Raw genomic sequence first — 24,117 nt, forward strand, 5'->3', positions numbered from 1 at the left:
TGATTGAGATTTTCGTTACCAAAAGAAGAAAATTGGCGAGGACCCATAAGTTCATGTAAGGAAATTGACATTTTTGTAAGTTTATGGATCGGTTCCCCAAGTATGAAATTTGTATTAAGTTTCAAGAGTCATAATGTTTTAATCAGTATTCATGAAATAGATGTTTATGAGTCATGATAATTGGTTTTCCACAACTTGGTCCTACAACAATAAAAAGCCATTTAAAAATTAAAATTCTTTATTAAAAAATCTTTTGTACATGTAAATAAAAAACATTGGATTTATTATAAAATAAAGTAAGAGAAGAGAGAAGATGATTAAGAGGAAATAGAACCAATGCTTTTTTATTTCAAAGTTAGTGCCTTTTGTAATAATCTCCTGTATATTGTCCTTTTCTACCCTATTGATCAAAGAATCTTTTTATGACAAATATATTAATTTGTTTCCCACATCGATCAAAGGAAATCATAAATTTATTTGAAAAATATTTGATCTCTTTGTTATCGCATTCATTAGTCATTACCATCGTTACTTTAATCTCAATTTTCCATACACTAATCTATTTTATTAAAGCCTATCCCCTCTAAAGAAAAAGAGGATTAATTTCTATACGGTAATCTTTTTTGTCAAAGTCTGGTTCCTTTAAAGAAAAAGAGGACTAATTTCTACATGTTAATTTTTTTTCAAACTCTGTTCCCTTTAAAGAAAAAGAAGACTAATTTCTACACGTTAATCTTTTTGGTCAAAGTCTCTCCTCTCCTCCCCCCCCCCCCCCCCCCCCCCCCCCAAAAAAAAGAAAAAAAGAAAAAAAGAAAAAGAGGAATAGTAAGAAACTCTTGTTGTCACCACTCACCAATGCTGCAAGACTTAGACCCAGCTTTGGCCCCACCATTTTCTTAAGAATTCATGGGTGAAAGATTCTTGCGACTATTGGTTTGATAATTAACGACTGATATATATATATATATATTGCCATTAGTTTGATAATTAACGACTGATTGATATATATAGGGAGAGAGAGAGAAAGAGAGAGAGAGAGCAAATTAGTAGTCCTAAAGCAAGGATATGAAAGATTAATTAAGATTATTAATACATGAAATAATCAATTTATCTTATTTTAGTTATTAAAACTATGTAATTCAAGATATATATTACTCATATATATACATATGATGCATAATATGGTTTTATATTTGTTAAATTGTTAAACAATTGAAATTTATTATACCATTTATATTAAAAAACTTATTATATCTATAATTTAAAAAAAAAAATTAATTAACATATAGAGTATGGTTGAAACAAAAAATTCATATACTAATTTTATTTTGCATTAACTCTATAATATAACTTAATAAATTATGCATCATCATTATAACTAATTGAATTCATTTCCAAATTTGTATATGACCGAAAAATAAAATCTATGAATTTATTAATAATATAATCATATTGTGTAACTATAAAATGTATGACTACTTAATTAAATCAAATCAATCACATAGTTTCTTACAAATTTTCAACAATTCAAAAGACCAAACGGGAAATATTATTCTTCTATTATGATCTATTAGGAAACTATTATTTTCATACAATTGATATTTTTTTATCTAAAAGTTGTGATATTTTATCTTTTCATTTTCTAAAAATATAAAAATCTTGCAAAATTTTACATACAAAGTGATATCTCAAAAAATAAATGGAAGAGTGAATATAAACAGTCAAACTTATTATATTCAAGCTTCCATTCATATTCACCAATGCATAGTATTATCAAATATGAAAATAATCACCAACACATTTCCCCGGACATAATTGCTCATAAAAAGCACAAGTAACTCTTGAGAGCATTTTCCCTTCATGACATAATTCATACAACACAACCTTTATATGAAAAATGGCAATGTTATGTTCTCAATTATATCACTACAATGAAACTGTATAAGAATATGAAAAATGGAAAATGATGACGGTTATGTTTGTCGATATTTTGTTTTATGTTTGTCGATATTTTGTTTTATAACAATATTATTCTATATCTTATAAGATAGTGGAAAAAACTAAATATTAAATTATACTATTTTGAAATCATCACAAGACTTAGATTATGTTATTTAGAGATAAAATGTGAACTTGTAGAGTTTGAGTAGGAATAAGTTTTTATTTTAATCAATTATTTTTATATATACATATATTTACAATACTAGTTGTGGAAAAATGATTCAAGTTGACGATATTGCCATATTGGAAAACTAATGGTCACAGCTCATAAACATCATATATTTTCATGAGAACGGACTCAAAAATCATGACTTTTGTGATTTAATACAATTTCCACGATTTATTTTCCAAGGGGCAAGAAGTCAGTCAACCAACAAATTATTTAATATAGGAGCAAATCGTGGAAGAAAGGCAAGAAAAACTAATAATCACGGCTTAAAGATATTAATTTCATGAATGCAAATATTTAACACATCAATCACTTTTTGGTTGTTAGTTTAATAGGAGAATGACAATTTCCCACCTAAGGTGCAATTTCCACAATTTATTTTCCAATGGGGTAAGAAGTCAGTCAACCCACAAATTATTTAATATAGGAGCAAACAAGAAGAAAGGCAAGAAAAACCAATAATCACGGCTCAAAGATATTAATTTCATGAACGCAAATATTTAACACATCAATCACTTTTTGGTTGTTAGTTTAACGGGAGAATGACAATTTCCCACCTAAGGTTAGATTTCAGAAAAACAATTTCCCACCCCTCGTTAAAATTCGTTTGTTGACTTTAACTGAAAAAGGACAAAATGATAAATTCAATTTTTTTAAAATTTTTTTATTAAAAAATCAGTTGAATAAGAAATCAAATTAAAAAAAAATAAAAAATAAAATTCTCTAACCCCTTTTGAAAACAGAAAGTTAAAAATTTGGATTAATTTGTTACTATCTAATAGTGCTGGGTAAAAAATGCAGGTTATTAGAAAAAAAAAAAAAAAAAATTGAATCATAATTTACCATTCCACAGGTAACCTCGCCATGTTTTGCATTTGAAAATATAACAAAATAAAACAAATTTTTAATTTTTACATCCTAAATTATATAACAATTAACATTAATGTATAAAGATTATGTGGGATGATTACATTATTTATGATGCATATGTTTTCCCATATTTTTAACCGTGTGTCCCATGAGTAATATTTATTTGGGTATTTTCTAAGGATATTAATATTTATTTGGGTATTTTCTTTAATGACACTATTCGTACAATACAATTTTTATATGAAAATTTGATAATGATATAAGCTTCAATTTTTCTATGGTGACAGTGTATTCCAACAGTCAGAGTACGATTCATCTAAGCAGAAACCCAGTGTATCACGAAAGAACTAAACACGTGGATGTCCGCTATCACTTTGTGAGGGTGATATTCAAGTCAATAAAGAACCAAGTGTCTCCATATTATAAATAGCATAAAGCTAATCTCTTGGCAGTCACATAAGCAGTGCAATCAGTGTGTTATTAAGAAATGGGGTTAAAATGTGTGAGGGCGTGGCTGTTGTTGATTTCAATGTTGATTTCTTTACAAGGATTGAGGATGGAGGGGTGTTTGAAGCAAGAAAGATCTGCTCTCTTGCAACTTAAACATTTCTTCAATGATCCTAACCGTCTTCAAAATTGGGTTGAGGGACATGGAAATTTAGACTGTTGTGACTGGGAAAGTGTTGGTTGCAATTTCAGAACGGGCAGAGTGATCTTTCTTGATCTTGGCTCTACAAGAAATCAGGAATTAGGGGAGTGGTATCTAAATGTTTCTTTGCTTTCTTCCTTCCAAGAATTGGAGATACTTTACTTAAATGGCAATCTCATAGCTGGTTGCATTGAGAATGAAGGTTTTTCCATCCTCACTTTTAAATAATGAAATTTTACTTCTATGTCTTTATTAACAACAATTGCTTGGTAGGTTTTGAAAGATTATCACACTTGAATAATTTCGTGGATCTCGACCTTAGTTACAATATGCTCAATGACAGTCGCATTTTACCAGGTTTGAGCAAACATTCATCTCTCAAGCATTTAAGTCTAGCTTATAATCAATTTAGAGAATAAACCATTTTAATGGTGATGTTCTTTTAAATGACATAACTTTTATTATCAGTTTTATATTTAGATTGATACACAAAATTATGTACGGTTATTATTATTAATATTATTATTGGATTGATTTTAGTTTCAGGGTTGAGTAACTTGGAGTATCTGTGGTTAACCGGTAACATGTTCAATAATAGCATATTATCATATGTGTCTACTCTCTCATCATTAAAACAACTAAATTTGACTAACATCGGATTGAAAGGCACTGTTGATCTTCAAGGTAAGCTTGCTTCTCATCTTTAATTTCTCTCATGGTTTTAGAAACTTCAGTTGACTCTGTCCAAACATCTTCTTCATTTTCTCATGGTTTTAGCTGACTTTGTAATTAAACTTAGGGGTGGGAAAAAAGACCAAAATCGAACCGAACCGAAAAATCAGATCGAAACCGAACCAAAAATTTGGTTTTTTTGAAAATAGGTTCAATTTTCGATTTGAAAAAATTCATAAACTGATTATTCGGTTCAGTTTATAGGTTTTTTTAAAACCAGTTTCAAAAAAAAAAACAACAAAAAAAAAAAAACCCTACTTATAATTATACTTAGCTTCCTAGAGCCCACCGCCACTGCCACTTTTCTCTTTCATCTTCCTTTTTCATCATCTTTTGTCTTCTCCTCCACTTTTCTCTTTCATCTTCCTTTTCATCTTCTTCTCCTCCATTTCTTCTTTTCACCTTTTTTGGTCTTTTTCTCCATCTCTTCTCCTTTAGTTTTATCTTTCTTTTCCGTCTTACCTTCTCTTCCATTTTTCTCTTTCTTTTAGTCTTTTTCTCCAATTTTCAAGTTTATTTGAATTTGTGAAGATGTATGAAATTTGGGTGGCTTAATTTGACTTCTTCGGTGAAGAATAATAGTATGGGTACTGGATAGTTTATCACTTTCGGCCTTTCAGGTGTATTTAATATTTTATAATTTATATCAAAACTTTTAGTTGTATATTTAAATTTCTCCTACATTTGGCTAGAATTTGAGAGTAGAAGTTCTGGTGCCCCATGGCCAAACTTTCTCAGTCGACAGTCATTCTAATTTTAAAAACCAGTTAACCAGTGAACCGAACCATATATTTGGTTCGGTTCATAACCGGTTAGGTATTGGTTCAAGTAAAACCTTGAACCGAAAAATCGGTTCGGTTTCAATTAATCAGAATTTCCCACCCCTAATTAAACTCTTTGACCAACACAAAGAAGGTAGAGTAATTGAGCAGAAATGAGATTTGCCAAAAGGGATAAGACTTATATTCATTTAGAAAGACAATATTGAAGCCTACGGGTATCTACAAGTAATTAATGTTGGCTTAAGGAAAGTTGTTTATTGAATTAAAGTCTTCTTATATACATTTTGATTAGTTTTAACTCACTCTGTTTTAACTCTTGCTAGAATTGGACTCTTTGAGCAACTTAGAGGAGTTGACCATGGGCGGAAATGAGATTAAAAAAATTGTAATTTCCAAAGGTACTTATTGATGATTAATAATATAGAAAACTTACATTTCTCATTGTTTACCAACATTGCTCTGCTTTATGAGAAGTACAGTAGCACACATGTACTATATTTATCTAAAGAGGACATTTCAAATTTTAGAGTTGTATTTTTATTCTAATTTTGAATTTGAGAAAGCATTGAAAATATTTGTGTTTAAATATTTTCACAACCACACAGGTGAAACGAGTTTGAGGAACTTGACTCGGCTTTATCTACACAATATGAGTATTAGTGATGGAAGCAGTCTCTTACAGACATTAGGCTCATTCCCATCCCTAAAGAATGTTGAATTCTACTACAACTTCTTTAGTGGAGCAGTTAATACTTATGGTAAGTTACAATAATATTGAAAGTAAGTACATTGATATTGCCTAATAAAACAGAAAAAAAAAAACAAACTTTCCTTTAAATTATTGTCATAATTACACAATAACTTTGCTAAAATTTGTTCGGCCTTTTCAACAGAGTTGAATAATTTTACCAATGTTAGAGAATTTCAGTTATATGATTCAACTCTCCATATAAGCTTTCTTCGAAGCATTGGAGCATTTATGTTACTTGACAGTTTGTCTATGGATGATTGTGAAGTCAGTGGCGTGTTAACTGATCAAGGTAAATTATATAGAGGTTTTTTCAAATCTTGTACTTCATTTCAATAGACCATGTTTAATTTATTATTGCTTAAAAAAGGATCAAGAAAACTGAAAAAGTGGAATTAGAAGTCTAGTCTAATGCATCATTTCAATAGACAAATTTTAAGATTCATTCAATATTATTTATAAATTCCACAAAAAAATGAAAAAAAAATGAATATTTTTTTTATTAAAGGATTTGGTGAGAAGTGATTCGTAGTATGAATTGAAAATTGATTTATAGATTATTAAATCATTTATTCTTTGAAACACTAACTGTGTATTAATTAAAGTTATTTTTTAGTCTAACCTTCTTTCTCTCTTTAAATTTACATTTTATTGTTTCTCTTGTTTTCACACTTATTAAACTAAAAACAACTTTATTTCTCTTTTTTATTTATTAATGTAATTTTATTTTGTCAACATCAATTTTTTTTTTATTTAAGATTTTATTTAACCTTGCTAAATTTTTTCAGTTTAGCCCTTATACCATATTGAATGTTCTTTTCAGTGTTTTTCAATTTAGAATATTACAATTTTGGTGTAGACTATGCTAGTAGGAAAGGAGATTATTAATATAGGATCACTTATTTTAAAAACAACAAGAAAAAGATCACAAGGTATAAAACTCTATTTACAGGCTCCCTTAACAACTAAATTCAATTAAAATAAACTTGCTTCAAGGGCATTTTGAAATTTCAACATTTTGACTATAAGTAACTGTTAAATATTATATGGCCAATAAAAATATGTTGTGAAGAAAATGAAATATTAAAATGTTAAAAAACTGAGAATATTTGAAAAAATTAAAAAAAAAAAACTAAAATGATAAAAAGTCTAGGCCAGCAGGGCCAACAGCAGGCCCAGCTATTGTTGTTGGCCGCTGCTAGCCTGGTTATATGCCCTCCATTTCTCCGCACTTCTCTTCACTCAAAATTCATCTCTCTACTCTTTACTCCCACCATAACCCTCTCTATCTCTCTCAATTAATTCTGACTTCAGTCATGGCTAAGGACATGAAAGTAGGTAGGTGTAGCGACTTCCGTGCAAAATACTATAAAAAATTAATTATTTTCTTTTTGAATTTTTTATTTATTTTCTACCTCTTTTAAAATATTTTCGTTTGTTTTCTTATAAAAAAACTATTATAAGTTTTTTAGAGGAAAAGAAAAATATTAATTTACAATTATTATTAATTTATGGCAAAATAAGAGTATCCATTATTCTTGTCAGAGTATGTTAGTCTTTTAATATTTTTATATGTCACTAAGTTTTAATAAGGGTATTACAGTAAATGTCATTAAAACAGTTAATTTTAATAGAATTTAGGTCTTAAGTGCCCTTTTTAATCAAGTTTTATAACTTAAGGTTTTTTCCTTATTGTTTTTTAAATAAGTGGTCTTAAATTAATAATCTTCCTAATAACTTTTGTGTTTTTGTAGAGTTACCTTCGTTCAAGAATTTGAAAAATTTATATATCAGTGACACTGTTTTTCACAACAACTTTTTTCAAGTGATTGGGGCTATGACTTCCCTTGAGGATATTTACATTACAAGTAGTGACATTAGCGAGACTCTACTTGACCAAGGTTAGTAACTTTTCCCTCTCCCTACAAGTTGAATTAATTTTATGCATTTTTAAGTATTTTTAAAATAATTTTGGAATCTTTTTATCAAATAAATGCTAAATCAAAAAATTATAAATATATCTTTAAGAGTATATAGTATATTGAATACACACTATATAAGAAATTTTAAAAGTGAAACTAAATATTTGTTTTTCAATTATAAACTTGAAGGTAAATATTAAGAAAACCAATTCTAAATCAAAAGACTAAAACTTGTTTATGATATTAATTCAGACTAATTAATTGTTAAATATTTTTTCTTTGTAGTGTTGGGTAACTATTATTTAGTATAAAAAATTTGAACAAAGAATTTAAGGTTATTATAGCCTATCCTATATTCATAATAATATAAATTTATTATATTTAGAATACTAGATCTTTAGTTGGAGGCATTCAATTGGTTTAAATTAAGTTTTCTCATAGGCAACAATCTGATTAATTTTAGGACAATAAATTAAATTAAATGTTAGTAATTAACAATGAGGTGCACCGAATTGGGTATACATCCCATTTATTTTCTTTTAACCTCTTGTTCTTCTTCTTCTTTTATTTATTTTTTATTATTATTTTTTTAATATGATGTTTGACAGATATGCCGGCTTTTCATTATCGAATGTTTTTTTTTTCAATGTTTTTCAATTTAGAATATTAAAATAATTGGTGTAGATTATTAAACAATATTTCCAAGGTGATGTGATCTATACTAGTAGGAAAGGAGATCATCCTTTCTCCTATACCAAATGTTCTTTTCAATATTTTAAATATTAAAATAATTTTTTTTTAGAGGAAAAGAAAAATATTATTTTATAGTTATTATTAATTTATGGCAAAATAAGATTATCCTTTTTTTGTCAGGGTTATGTTAGTCTTTTTATGTTTTTGATAATCATTAAATTTTAATAAGGGTGTCGTAGTAAATGTCATTAAACGGTTAATTTTGACAAACTTTAAGTGTGCAGTGGCCTTTTTAATAAAGTTTTCCTTATTGATTTTTAAATAAGTGGTCCTAAATTCATAATCCTCCTAGTTACTTTTTATATTTAAGATTTTAACCCTGCTGATTTTTTTTCCAGTTTAGCCCCTAGACCATATTGAATGTTCTTTTCAATGTTTTTTCAATTTAGAATATTAAAATATTTGGTGTAGATTATTGAACAATATTTAAATATTTTCAAGATGATGTGATCCATGCTAGAAAGGAGATCATTAATTTAGGATCACTTTTTAAAAAACAACAAGAAAAAGATCACAAGTTATAAAACTCTATTTACAGGCTCACTTAACAACTAAATTCAATTAAAATAAACTTGCTTCAAGGGCATCTTGAAATTTCAACATTTTGACTATAAGTAACCGTTAAATATTATATGGCCAATAAAAATATGTTGTGTAGAAAATGAAATATTAAAATATTAAAAAACTGAGAATATTTGAAAAAAAAAAAAAAAACTGTAGAGACTTCCATGCAAAAGACTATAATAAATTAATTCTTTTCTTTTTTGAATTTTTTATTTTATTTTCTACCTCTTTTAAATATTTTAGTTTGTTTTCTTATAAAAAACTATTATAATTTTCTTTTAGAAGAAAAAGAAAAATATTATTTTAAATTATTATTAATTTATGGCAAAATAAGAATATCCTTTCTTCTTAGGGTTATATTAGTCTTTTACTTTTTTTTTTTTGGTCACTAAATTTTAATAAGGGTATTACAGTAAATGTCATTAAACAGTTAATTATCCCTCTCCTTACAAGTTAGATTATGACTTTTAACTGGGTCTAAAATGTTTTCTAGAATATAAACAATGATCCAACGAATTGATTAGAGTAAATAAAATTGCATAAATTCTCAGCAAAATTTTGTACCTTATATATATGTAACAAGAACATTCAGTTAACATATTTTCAAGGTGATGTGATCTATGTTAGTAGGAAATCAGATTATCCTTTCTCTTATACCATATTGAATGTTCTTACCAACATTAAAATAATTTTTTTAGAGGAAAAAAAATATATTATTAGACGCCTATTATTAATTTATGGAAAAATAAGAATATCCTTTTTAGCCAGGGTTATGTTAGTCTCCTTATGTTTTCATATGTCACTTAAGTTTAAATAAGGGTATTATAGTAAATGCTATTAAAACAGTTAATTTTAACAAAATTTAGGTGTTAACTGTTAACTATTAAGTGCCCTTTTTAATCAAGTTTTACAACTTACCGTATTTTCCTTGTTGTTTTTAAAATAAGTAGTTCTAAATTGATAATCTTCCTAATTAATGAGAAAAAGTAACAACCCTTTCATAAGCGTAGCCATCTAATTAACGAGGGCCAAAGTCCAACACATTTCTTGGTAATTTAAAAGTATAATCCGAGCACATATTATAAAAAGAAAAAAAAATATCTGAATTTATTAAATTAATTTTTTATATACACTCTTTTATTCATTTTATTAATGGTTAATTTATATATATAAAATTTTATGTCAAGTATTCTTCATTAAATATTTGATTATTAATGAGAAAATTTTCCAATTTAGAAGATTAATTAATTTGTTTGGGACATTCAATTGGTTTTGTACTAAAAAGTCTCTTAAGGCATGAGATTATTTGTCCCAAAATATTTAGGAAAAGATAGTCAAAACCTAACAATGAATATGTAATGCCGGATTAACTCTAGTCTTTTAGATCATTAATATCTAATTAGTACTACTCTTAAACGATGGTTAAATGGTTGAATGGGCTTTTTTTAAATTATTTTGTTAAATAAAATAGAACATTGAGATTAATCTTCCAGTTAGTTTATGGTATATCTTATTTATTTCCATTATACATAAAGAAAATACACATATTTTTTTTTCTTGTGTAGAATTGCCTACATTCAAGAATTTAACAGAATTATATATAAGTAAAACTACTTTCAACAACAACAACTTTCTTCGAATGCTTGGGAGCATGACTTCTCTTAAGTTTTTAACAATTGTCAACTGTGACCTCAAGGACATGTCCTTTGACAAAGGTTAGTAACTTGTTTCCTTCCCTTCTAAGTGTAATTAATTGTTTTATTGAAAATTTATATCAGGTACGTAATATAATACAAGATGATACATTAATTAAATAGATATGAATTAAGAATTAAAACAAGTAATATTTTTTATATACATTACTTCAATTGGTCAGGTAATATTGATCAAATTAGAGTAAATAATTATCTCTCTTATAATTTAATTAAATAATTAATTAATTCTAGATAAGTTAATGGTTTGTGCTACTGTAATGAAATTCTATCCTCTAAAATGTTAAAATATATTTAATTATCTGGTTATCCCATCTATATTATTAATAAGAGATTAAAAATATTTAATTGGAACATTTATTATTAAAGACAATCAAATTTCCATATAAGATACTTATTATAAATATAAGAAAATACCAAATTAAAAATCTACTATATAGTCTTATAGATTAGCGATATGCAACATTTTAGTTGTCTATAAAAATATAAACCTGCACCTAATTTGATAACCATTACAACTACTTTGCTTATAGAAAATTACTTTCCCCACTAATATGACATTAAAAATAATCATAGAAAAAGATAGTCTATATGAAATTAGCTAGAAGCACGAAATCCTGAAGTTTAGAATCCTAGTTGGCAGTTGAAATAAGAACATTGGATTCACATCCTATTTAGCGTATGTGAAATTTAATATTGTTCGCAAATTTGCCTAGTTTCAAGAATTTAAAACTTTTGAAGATGGATGAAACATTAAATCATTTGTGGATTTTTTACTCTTATCTTTTTCAATTATTAAAAAGCAAACTGAAAATTTAAATTCTCAAATAAACAATTATTATATATCAAAAAATTTACATGATTTAATAATATTTTCAATTTCATTTTCTTCTTAAATTTATTTAATTCCACAATAGTTATGTAGAGATTTCTTGAATTCATTGACCATAGGGATATAAAACCATTACAGTAAAACTCGTATGTACTTACGAGTAAAATGCTAGGCAAAACTTTTTAAAATTCTTAAATATATATATAACTCTATTAAAAAGGAAAAAAACATAGAAATAAATAGTTCACATGGCTGGTATATTTATTAAATTTGTGCACTATAATAATTATTACGCATATTGATTAAGGAACATTTGCATAGCTATAATTACCCTTGTTAAGTGCCCTTTTTAATCAAGTTTTACAACTTACGGTATTTTACTTATTGTTTTTAAAATAAGTGGTCATAAATTGATAATCTTCCTAATTAACGAGAAAAAGTAACAACCTTCTCATAAGTAGCAGCCATCTAATTAACGAGGGCTAAAGTCCAAAACTTTTCTTGCTAATTTAAAAGTATAATCCGAGCACATGTTATAAAAATAAAAATAATTATCTGAATTTATTTAATTACATTTTTATATACACTCTTTTATTCATTTTATTAATGGTTAATTTATATATAAAAAAATTTATGTCTAGTATTCTTCATTAAATATTTGATTATTAATGAGAAAATTTTCCAATTTAGAAGATTAGTTAATTTGTTTGGGACATACAATTGGTTTTGTACTAAAAAGTCTCTTAAAGCATGAGATTATTTGTCCCAAAATATTTAGGAAAAGATAGTCAAAACCTAACAATGAATATGCAAAGCCGGATTAACTCTAGTCTTTTAGATCATTAATATCTAATTAGTACTACTCTTAAACGATGGTTAAATGTTTGAATACACTTTTCTAAATTTATTTTGTTAAATAAAATAGAACATTGAAATTAGTTTATGGTATTTCTTCTTTATTTCAATTACACATAAAAAAAACAATTTTTTTTCCTTCTTTATGTGTAGAATTGCCTACGCTCAAGAGTTTGACAAAATTGGATATAAGTAACACTATTTTCAACAACAACAACTCTCTTCAAATGCTTGGTAGCATGACTTCTCTTAAGTATTTATCAATTGTCAACTGTACCTTCAAGAACACGTCACTTGATGAAGGTTAGTAACTTTTTTCCTTCCCCTTCTAAGTGTAATTAATTGTTTTATTGAAAATTTATATTAGGTAATATTATGATACATTACTTAAATAGATATGAATCAAGGATTAAAACAGGTAATATTTTTTATGTACATTACTTCAATTGATTAGGTAATATTGATCAAATGACTTATTAGAGTAAATAATTATCTCTCTTATAATTTATTTAAATAATTAATTAATTATAGATAAGTTAATGGTATATACTACTGTAATGAAATTCTATCCTCTAAAATGGTAAAATATATTTAATTATCTAGGTTATTCCATCTATATTATTAATAAGAAATTAAAAATATTTAATTGGAACATTTATTATTAAAGATAATCAAATGTCCATATGAGATAATTATTATAAATATAAGAAAATACCAAATTAAAAATCTACTATATAATCTTATAGATTAGCGATATACAACATTTTGGTTGTCTATAAAAATATAAACCTGCACCTAATTTGATAACTTCTACAACTACTTTTCTTCTAGAAAATAACTTTCCCCACTAATATGACGTAAAAATAATCATAGAAAAAGATAGTCCATATGAAATTAGCTAGAAGCACGAAATCCTGAATATTAGAATCCTAGTTGACAGTTGAGATAAGAACATTGAGTTTACATCCTATTTAGCGTATGTGAAATTTAATGTTGTTGGCAGATTTGCCTAGTTTCAAGAATTTAAAACTTTTGTGAACTATTACGTATTAATCTAAAATTTAATGGATGAAACATAAATTATTTGTGGATTTTTGACTCTTATCCTTTTCGATTATTAAAAAGCAAATTGAAAATTTAAAGTCTCAAATAAACAATTATTATATATCAAAAAATTTATATTATTTAATATTATTTCAATTTCATTATCTTCTTAAATTTATTTAATTCCACAATAGTTATGTAGAGATTTCTTTAATCCATAGCCCGCAGGGATATAAAATTGTTACAGTAAAACTCATATGTACTTACGAGTAAAATGCTAGACAAAACTTTTTAAAATTTTCAAATATATATATAACTCTATTAAAAAGGAAAACAACATAAAAATAAATAGTGCACATGGCTAGTATATTTATTAAATTTGTGCACTATAATAATTATTACGCATATTGATTAAGGAACATTTGCATATCTATAATTACCCTTGTGCTTCATATACCAACGGTTAAAGAACAGTTTGTATTTCAGGAATATGTAAGATGCATCAGCTTGTGCAGTTACGTATCAATGGTAATGGTTTAACAGGTACCTTCCCTTGGTGGTGTGTAGCAAACTTGATTTTCCTTGAAGAATTAGATATCTCCATTAATTCCTTTAGTGGGCACATTCCAATGGAAATTGGAGCATATCTACCAGTGTTAAATTCTTTCAACATTTCTGGAAATACTTTTGAAGGTTGTATTCCATCTTCATTTGGTGACATGAAGTCGTTGAAATATTTAGATATGTCTAATAATTTCTTGACTGGAGGAATACTTGAGGAATTGGCGGGTTGCATCTCATTAGAACACCTAGCATTGTCAAATAATAGTTTGCAAGGTCAGATATTCTAGGATGTAATGTTCAGAGATGAAATTCATTCACATGTGTTTGACTTTTTTTTTTTTTTTTTTTTCTGGAATTAATAGATTTAGCTGTATTTTATGTTATTGCTCTCCTTGTGCACAAATGTTAAGGATAATGATGAAAGTGAGCCATTGGTCTTGGTTCTTATTCTGTCATTTAGTTGACTATCTGCAACTAGGCCTGCAATCGAACCGAACATGAACGAACGGGCCCGTTCGAAAATCGTTCGATAAGCATGTTCGATTGTTCGTGTTCGTGTTCGTGTTCGAACGAACACAGGATGTGTGTTCGTGTTCGTTCGATTAACAGAAAGCTCGTTCGTGTTCGTTCGCAACTCGTTCGTGTTCGTTCGACTAACCTGTTCGACTAACTCGTTCGACTAACCTGTTCGACTAACTCGTTCTACTAACTTGTTCGTTCGACTAACTCGTTCGATAATTTGTAAATACTTGTTCGACTAACTCGTTCGATAATTCGTTCGATAATTTGTAAATACCTGTTCGACTAACTCATTCGATAATTTGTAAATACCTAAATATTTTAAATGTTTACATATATATTTTGTATCAACACCCATAAATTTATAGTGGAATGAAAGTCTATTGTAATATATGATCAATACATATGTGTGATTAATTTGTTATATATAATGTGTAATTGTGTATATACAAAATTATTATCATACATATATTAATCATAGGTTAAATATGTTATGAAATTACCAAAATTATAGGTTATCATATATTTATTATCATTACATAAATTATCATAAATATTTTAAATGTTTACATATATATTTTTTATCAACATCCATAAATTTATAGTAAAATGAAAATCTATTGTAATATATGATCAATACATATGTGTGATTAATTATATATATATATTATCATTACTGTCTACATATTTATTTTGTACCAACACCTATAAATTCATAGTGATATGAGAGTTTATTGTAATATGTGATCAATACAAATGTGTGATTAATTTAGGTTTAATTAAACTATTATATTATTAAATTTGGTATGCTATACATCACTTGATTATACAATATGTTATGTTTATCAATTTACCATACTATATTTATTATTTATTAATTGAAATGTTATCTTATAATATTTAATTATTGATTACATTTAGAAAAATATGAAGCTATTATGTTATTAGATTTACTATATTATTTATCACTTGATTATACAATTTATTATGTTATTAAATTTGTCATGCTATGTATCATAGTAATTTATTACTTTTTAATTAAAATGCTATATACTTATATATTTAATTATTGATGACATTTGGAAAAAAAAAAATCCAAACATATTATATATATAAGAAAAACAAAAGTATCATAATATTTTATTATTGATTACCATTAAAAAAAATTCATCCAAACTCAATCAAACATAATATAAAAATGGAATTTTTTTTTTTAATTATAATAATGCATAACATGTTTTTCGAACATAAACGAACGAACAATCGAACGATTGTTCGCGAACGGATGAATTAGTCGAACGTATAGTGTTCGCGAACATAATCGAACGAACAACCCCTGTTCGAACTCGATCGAACATATTATCGAACAATTATCGAACTGTTCGCGAACAAATGTTCGCGAACATTATCGAACAGTAATCGAACGAACAACGAACGTTCGCGAACTGTTCGGTTCGTTTGCAGCCCTATCTGCAACACGAGCAATTAATTAAAACATTCTTTTTTTAACAATTTAAGCAATAAAATATAATATAATTAAATTCTTATAAGTAATTTTGTATTCGGATTCTAAACTATATATATAAACACATATTAAGATGGGCCACTTTTGTGGACTTTTGTAATCATTTACTTCTCGATTGTTACTGAACTATTGCTGTAATTTCCTAATTTTTGACAATGCTAAAAGATTACTAACAACACATAAATAGTGGAATGCATACAAAACTTCATAATCATATTATACCAAATCGCAAATAAAGTACATTAAAATTATATTATTTCACTAAAAATTATAATAAAGAAAATAAATTTCAAATTAAATAAATAGCAGTACAAATTATTATAATATCTAATAAAAAAGAAAAGGAAAGCTTTCATCCATGCTTTCATCACCATGTTATCCATGCCTAAAAATATAACAAGATAATGTTAGGATGGGGAGTGCTATGGACCATCGTTTGTGAAGTTGCAAGATCAATCGGGTCACTCTCCTTTTAACACGTATCCCTTTCCCCATTTAGACTGAATTACGGTAAGCAAAAGCCTATTGTGTTAACTTTAATTACAAATATGTCAATTACCTTTTATCTTGAGGTTGGGTCGAATCCAAAAGACCCTATGTGATACTTGTAATTACTCTCAACCTCCTTCGGTACTGATAATGACTCAACCTTCTATTGTTGGTATCTTTTTGTTACTTTTAACTACAAAAAGGATAAATGACCTTAATGCCCTCAGCTGCTTTGCCCATTAGTCGTAACCCATCCCACTTACTAGCACTTCATCTCTATTAGCCCCCAAAACCCATGAATATTACAACTTTTGGTAAGAAAATAGAAAAGAATCTAAACAAATAAAAAAAATCTAAAAAAAAAAAGAAAAAAATGAGGATTTTTTTTGAATAAATGAAAAAGAATAAGAAATATATGATAATAATTAAAAAAAAAAATTGATCTAAAAACTGAAAAACTTACTTTGTAAAAAGTTAAAAAAATTAATAATAATCTGAAAAAAAAAAAATTGAACTTGGCAAATATTTTTAGATTTTAGCTTTCTTTTTTTTTTTTTTATTGGTTTTTGTAGTATTTCTTTTTAAGTATTCTTAATTTTTCAAAAAATTTAAAAGTTTTTCTTAATTCCTCTTTTATTTAGTACTTGTGTTTTTAGGTTAAGGATTTGTGTTGTTTAAGTTTTTTTTTTTTTTTTTTTAAACTTTATTAGTTATTTTACATTATTTATTTAAAAATGAGTTGTTAATAAATTTTATGGTAAATTAGTCAAGTTCAAAATATAATTACGGTATTTCATAATTGTGTTTGGTCAAATTTAGTCAAGTCCCTTCTTTTTTGAGGTTTATGTGGTAGTTTCCAGAGTTTTTGGGATATAAGTAGTTTACTAGTTTTAAACTTAGTGATTCTAAAAATTTAGGTGTATTTTACTCTTTTACCCTTGAATTTGTTAATATATATACTATATATGAACTGGGACAGCCGAATAGGAACCGGAAGGAAGATAATCTTGGTTTCTTTTGTGAAATTTTAAAATTGGATGCTTTATTCTCTTTATCTTTATAAATTAAAACCCATTCTAATAATGGATAAATGTAAAAAAAAAAAAAAATATTTAAGAGTTACTTATAGGTTTATTTGTATTTATTATAAATACATAATTTAGGTATAAGAAGAGGATCAATCAACTATCAGAAAAGCATATATCTTTGAGAAACTCTTCTAAAGTGTTTAATTTTAGTTATTCAACTTTACACATACTTTACGAACAGGTGGTGGATTATGTGCTTGGGTTAGAAAACTGTAGATGTTGAACTGGTGAAACTAGAAATTCAGTTTGGTTTGTGAAAGCTGAAGCTCAAGGTAAAAAAAATAGCAGAACAGTTACATATAAGTTGAATCCTTTTATTCATTTTAACTAATGCCATTTTTAATTAACCTTAATTGCATATGAAATTGATATATGCTGTAACTGCTTCAGAGAAGTTTCATGTTATAGTTGTATTTTTACCAAATGGACTATAACCATCCATTACCTAGCAGTTGGTAGAGGAATAGAGAAATCTTTCCAGCCAGGATTTAATAACGATTATGAGAATAGCTAATCACATCATCATATTTATCTCAATAAAACAGATCAAACTATGCTGGTGAAATGCAAGGAATTGTATGCTTTTAGCTCTGTTTTGTATGTCCTGGGTATCCCTTTTCTTGACCTATGTTTTAGACTCTATTTTGGTAGAGTCCTTTGCTAAAACAGAGGAGGGTATTCCCAAAGAAGAGAACTTCTGAATCTATTTGATAAGCTTATGATATACTCTGCTTTGTTTATTATTGAGGGACGGCTATACCCTGTTTTGTTTATGAGGAAGTCGTTGTTTATGGTGTTTGTATTACTGGAAATGAACATTTGGGTTTGTGACGCAAAAACGATTTTTCATTCAACAGTTGAAAACGATTCTGAAAAACATTGACATGATTCACATGAAGTTAAAAGAATTGTTTTATTATAACTTAAACTCCAGCTATTGGCAATAATTCCTACAAATACCATGAAAATGGAAGTAATAAACTGTGCTGAGACTGCCAGCAATAGGATTCGTATCAGAAAATAGTCAGCAGGATACACCGAGACATAACATCACCGTGAAGCGACCTCTAATGGCTGAATTAACGATTTCTGCTTGCTTCCAACAATTTATCAGAGGCAAACAAAGTGAAATTTCATGTAATATAGTTCTTCAACAATTGCTCTGTAGTTAATTTGCTAGATCCTTCATTTTCTGTTCTAGCTCTTGAGCTTCATAATTTTGTCTGCCAAAAAAAAAAACAAAAAAAAAAAAAAAAAAGCAGATAAAGTGAGAATTACTTACAAAACCTTTTTTAAGTTTATTCTTTTCAAGAAATAGTCACTTTTAAAATCTACCAACCTATTTCATTTCCAGAATTTATAAGAACACTGCAGTGTGTATTCCTGAGTATTGTGAAGCCAACATCCCTTTGATGCCAACACATAATGTGCCAATTTTTAAAGCATATTCCTATTCAAGTAGGGAAACAATTAAACACAATCAAGCAAAAACTTCCATTTTTCCATCTGGAGAAACAAAAATCAATAAGTAGAAAATGAGATTGTGTAAGACTATTGAATTGATATATTAATGTGCAGGAAAAAGAAGAAACTAATCACCCTAGTCCATTCAATTCTTTTAATGGCAGTAAATTCATCAGGAGATATCATCTCTTGCCTTAAATGCAGAATAAATGAAACTGCTGATGATGAAAAGATCAACTGAAACTACAAGACCAACAACTCTGAGCGTTTGATATAAAGTAAACATGGTCAACGAATCGAAGATAATGGAATCTCCTTCTGAAGGACTGGAACATAAGGAAGCCTAAAGAGACAACAAACCAATTGAGTTATGACACTGGAAAGTACCTTAAGATGAGATGTTTCTCCTGTTTACCATGTTTGATCACCGAAACCTTTCTCATCCGTTCAACCAGAACACTGTATTACTTGATATAAGAACTTTATATCGAATGCCAATTCTCCGAAAAGGATTCAATATCAGGAAATGATGCTCCGCTGATTATGTGTTCAGTTGATTCTTAGAAATAACTGAAATTATCAGTAATTAAAATTAGTATCAACCAGCTAAAATATATCAGTTAAAAACTTTCTTCCCTGACACAAAGATGACACTAATAGTAAAATAAACAATGACAAAAGAGAAGACAGAATCCAACTATATATATACATAATAATAGTTCAACCCCCAACACCACCCCAAACAAATTTGGGGTTGATACTATGATATATGGGCTAACTCACTCTCAAAAGTTAGCTCAAACGAACCAACCACATATATACATCGTAACAGACCATCAATTTGGTGATGTGAGATAAATTCAACTTCTAACAATCTAAATGTTCAAAACAAGTCAAGTATGGGCAGAATTGTGAAATTGGCTGTTTAGGTCGAGAAAATGAATAAGAATTGATACAGATTCCGTAGAATCAACAAGAACCAAAATATTTGTTGGACATATATTTAGACTGACATACCTGGGAATGATGGTTTATGAAACTGAATTGAATTCAGTCCTCTTCTTATGAGTTACCAGAGGTTTACACTCCAACCTCTGGAGACAGGAGGTAGGTGGGCTATCATGGGCCAATAGAGTCCTTCATCCTTCTTGCACCTTTCTTCTAGCAAAGGACACTCATCAATATATAGTTTCAAAAGCGACGGAGGCAGGCCCTGCTCTGTAAAGTATTTGAGCTTTGGACAATGAAGGATAGATAGTTTCTTTAAGGAAGTGAGGCTTTGAACCACTGAAGATAGCCTTTCTAAATTTGGAAAGTTCTCAAATCTGTATGGTGGTTAGAGAGGTAGGAAGTGTCATTTCCATTTCCTCCTGTGGAAAGGATTCCACGTCATCACACCCCCCTCTAATGTACAGTATTCTAAGAGAGTTGAGTTTGTGTAGCCCCCAATCGAACAAAGGCTTGCAGATGTTGACATCTTTCATCATTAAGAACGCAAGGTTGGTGGGAAATCCATCCTGAGGGAAGGATACAATGCCTGGACATCTTTCTATTCTCAATTCTTGAAGACAGGAGAGGTTGTGCATGTTATTCGGTAAGGCCATCAGTTTCTCACAGCCGTTAATCCGGAGCTCTGTCAGTTTCGTGGAAGGCAAACCTCCTTCTGGAAACCGGACAATGCTTGAACAATTCTGTAATATAACCTTTTGAAGACTGGTCAGCCTGTTCATGTCATCAGGTAAAGATTTAAGATTTAAACACTTCTCAATGACAATTGTTTCAAGAGATATGTTGCTGCTGGATATCAATGCCTCGGGAAAAGATTCCAGAGCTTTGCAATTCTCAATTCTGAAGGATTTCAGCTGGGAAGGAACGCCAATTCCTGCAAAAGAAAAAAGATTTGTGCAGTTCCTTAGATATAACTCTCTAAGGGAACTGAGATTGTGCAATGCTTGTGGTAGCTTGTCAAGGCATTCACAATTCCCCAATTCCAGATATTGGAGTCTGCAGGGCAACCCTTTCTGTCCTTGCTCTTCTTCTTCCTCTGTCATCAACGAAAACAGTGGGGGATGGAGAGAGCTAATATCTTGGTGTAATCCCATTTCTNAACTTCTAACAATCTAAATGTTCAAAACAAGTCAAGTATGGGCAGAATTGTGAAATTGGCTGTTTAGGTCGAGAAAATGAATAAGAATTGATACAGATTCCGTAGAATCAACAAGAACCAAAATATTTGTTGGACATATATTTAGACTGACATACCTGGGAATGATGGTTTATGAAACTGAATTGAATTCAGTCCTCTTCTTATGAGTTACCAGAGGTTTACACTCCAACCTCTGGAGACAGGAGGTAGGTGGGCTATCATGGGCCAATAGAGTCCTTCATCCTTCTTGCACCTTTCTTCTAGCAAAGGACACTCATCAATATATAGTTTCAAAAGCGACGGAGGCAGGCCCTGCTCTGTAAAGTATTTGAGCTTTGGACAATGAAGGATAGATAGTTTCTTTAAGGAAGTGAGGCTTTGAACCACTGAAGATAGCCTTTCTAAATTTGGAAAGTTCTCAAATCTGTATGGTGGTTAGAGAGGTAGGAAGTGTCATTTCCATTTCCTCCTGTGGAAAGGATTCCACGTCATCACACCCCCCTCTAATGTACAGTATTCTAAGAGAGTTGAGTTTGTGTAGCCCCCAATCGAACAAAGGCTTGCAGATGTTGACATCTTTCATCATTAAGAACGCAAGGTTGGTGGGAAATCCATCCTGAGGGAAGGATACAATGCCTGGACATCTTTCTATTCTCAATTCTTGAAGACAGGAGAGGTTGTGCATGTTATTCGGTAAGGCCATCAGTTTCTCACAGCCGTTAATCCGGAGCTCTGTCAGTTTCGTGGAAGGCAAACCTCCTTCTGGAAACCGGACAATGCTTGAACAATTCTGTAATATAACCTTTTGAAGACTGGTCAGCCTGTTCATGTCATCAGGTAAAGATTTAAGATTTAAACACTTCTCAATGACAATTGTTTCAAGAGATATGTTGCTGCTGGATATCAATGCCTCGGGAAAAGATTCCAGAGCTTTGCAATTCTCAATTCTGAAGGATTTCAGCTGGGAAGGAACGCCAATTCCTGCAAAAGAAAAAAGATTTGTGCAGTTCCTTAGATATAACTCTCTAAGGGAACTGAGATTGTGCAATGCTTGTGGTAGCTTGTCAAGGCATTCACAATTCCCCAATTCCAGATATTGGAGTCTGCAGGGCAACCCTTTCTGTCCTTGCTCTTCTTCTTCCTCTGTCATCAACGAAAACAGTGGGGGATGGAGAGAGCTAATATCTTGGTGTAATCCCATTTCTGTCTCACAGAAAGATGTTAGCTGCCTACAACCAGAAATTGTCAGTTCTTCTAAATTTGGCATCCCTTGCATAAAACCCTCTGCCAGAGACACGCGATTTGACACTCTGGAAAGTACCACCGACTTCAATGATCTGAGGTCCACTGTACTCCACTCCACCACTTTGCATCCACCAATTTTTAATTCACGAAGTGCTGGAAAACTTGGAACTGAAACCGAGAATTTCTTACATTTTTCAATGACAAGCTTATTCAATAAATGAAGACATTTCGGCAATCTTCCTCGCAAGTTTGGACACCGTATAATACGAAGCTCTCGCAACTGAGGAAAGCATTCAACTTCTTCACTAGGTCTATGAGGAACCCATTCTTCCCATTCTTTCATGTCAAGAAAATGGAGAATTTCAAGTGATGGAAAAGGGGCTGAGAAACCATTTCCATAGAAGTCTAAACCCACGCATTTTACTCCATTCATTCCCTTGAAAACAAGGTCCTTGAGGGAGCGCAGTTGCCCTACTGATGGCAGGGAAATACACTTGCGGCAATATTGGAATTTTAAACACTCTAGTTTTGAGAATGAGAAATCTCCTAACCAAGTTGGAAATTTTATACCATCATAGCCTCTGATAATGAGTTTTTTCATATTTTGATGAGGTCGTAGCATGCCAAGTACCTGCATTTGAGTTTCCCCTGGCTTTGAAATTACACCACTGCACTTCCATTCCAAAACTAGCTCATTGAGGTTCTCCTCACCATTTAAGTCAGCCTCCTCAACATCATTAGCATCATGAACATTCTCCAACCTGGAAATGTGAAGCCTCTCCCTTAGGTGAGTTAAGGACTTCAACTCTGCTATTCCAGAGCCAACACCTTTCCCCACAACAAACTTAGACAGTGTTTGGAGACCAGTTAATTTACTGATCCTTAAAGGCATTTGCTCCAATGAATCTACTTTGAAAATATTGACATGATGTAGATTGATTAGATTGCCTATGTCTGCACATAATTTTCTTAGACGAGCACAGCCCTCTAGTACAAGTGCTTGTAAATTGTAAAGAGTACTCACTGATTCAGGCAAACTTTCAATACAAGTGTAGGAAAGGTCAAGGTAACGTAGATGCTTCAAATCTCCAATTTGATTTGGCAGCTCCCGAATGCAAAATATGTGCAAAGATAAAACCCTTAAACAGTGTAACTTCCACAACTTAGGATGAATAACAGCTTCCTCTATGCAAGAGGAATCGTGATTTTTCTTTACGTGAAACGCAAGCTTAGGGTGAATAAAAGCTTTTTGTTCACGGGGCAAGTAAAAGGATTCCTTCCCTTGCATCATCAATAACAGGAAAGTTCGTAAACCTTTGATGTTATTTGAGGCCTCAAGCTTTTCAATGCCATCCAGGGGGCCACTAATGTAAGATAAATGACGAAGAATATTATTAGAAAAAACATACTGGTTGTCACTCTCATGTGTATCCTCCATTCTAAA

The 24,117-nt window shown here is 29.4% G+C and overlaps 2 protein-coding genes and 1 long non-coding RNA gene across 3 annotated transcripts; 1 reads left to right on the plus strand and 2 right to left on the minus strand.

Moving 5' to 3' along the window:
• The first annotated feature begins 3,527 nt into the window (after nucleotides 1-3,527).
• LOC116135523 (receptor-like protein 9b) lies at nucleotides 3,528-14,484 on the plus strand. Its single transcript, XM_031421232.1, has 7 exons — nucleotides 3,528-3,891; nucleotides 4,230-4,373; nucleotides 5,527-5,601; nucleotides 5,809-5,961; nucleotides 6,097-6,243; nucleotides 7,706-7,852; nucleotides 14,177-14,484. The coding sequence occupies exons 1-7, from the start codon at nucleotides 3,528-3,530 to the stop codon at nucleotides 14,482-14,484; spliced, it is 1,338 nt and encodes a 445-aa protein (XP_031277092.1).
• A 4,319-nt stretch (nucleotides 14,485-18,803) lies between these two features.
• Nucleotides 18,804-21,076, minus strand: LOC116135534. The gene is made up of 4 exons (XR_004128913.1): nucleotides 20,300-21,076; nucleotides 19,670-19,852; nucleotides 19,158-19,324; nucleotides 18,804-19,041 (listed from the first exon to the last, which is right to left on the minus strand). It is a non-coding gene; the product is annotated as an uncharacterized LOC116135534 (long non-coding RNA).
• Nucleotides 21,077-21,846: 770 nt separating this feature from the next.
• LOC116135524 (putative disease resistance protein At3g14460) lies at nucleotides 21,847-24,111 on the minus strand. Its single transcript, XM_031421233.1, has one exon. The coding sequence runs from the start codon at nucleotides 24,109-24,111 to the stop codon at nucleotides 21,847-21,849; it is 2,265 nt and encodes a 754-aa protein (XP_031277093.1).
• Nucleotides 24,112-24,117: the final 6 nt, after the last annotated feature.

This window comes from Pistacia vera, unplaced genomic scaffold (genome assembly GCF_008641045.1).
Source record: "Pistacia vera cultivar Batoury unplaced genomic scaffold, PisVer_v2 Contig300, whole genome shotgun sequence".
NCBI classification, from domain to species: Eukaryota; Viridiplantae; Streptophyta; class Magnoliopsida; order Sapindales; family Anacardiaceae; genus Pistacia; species Pistacia vera.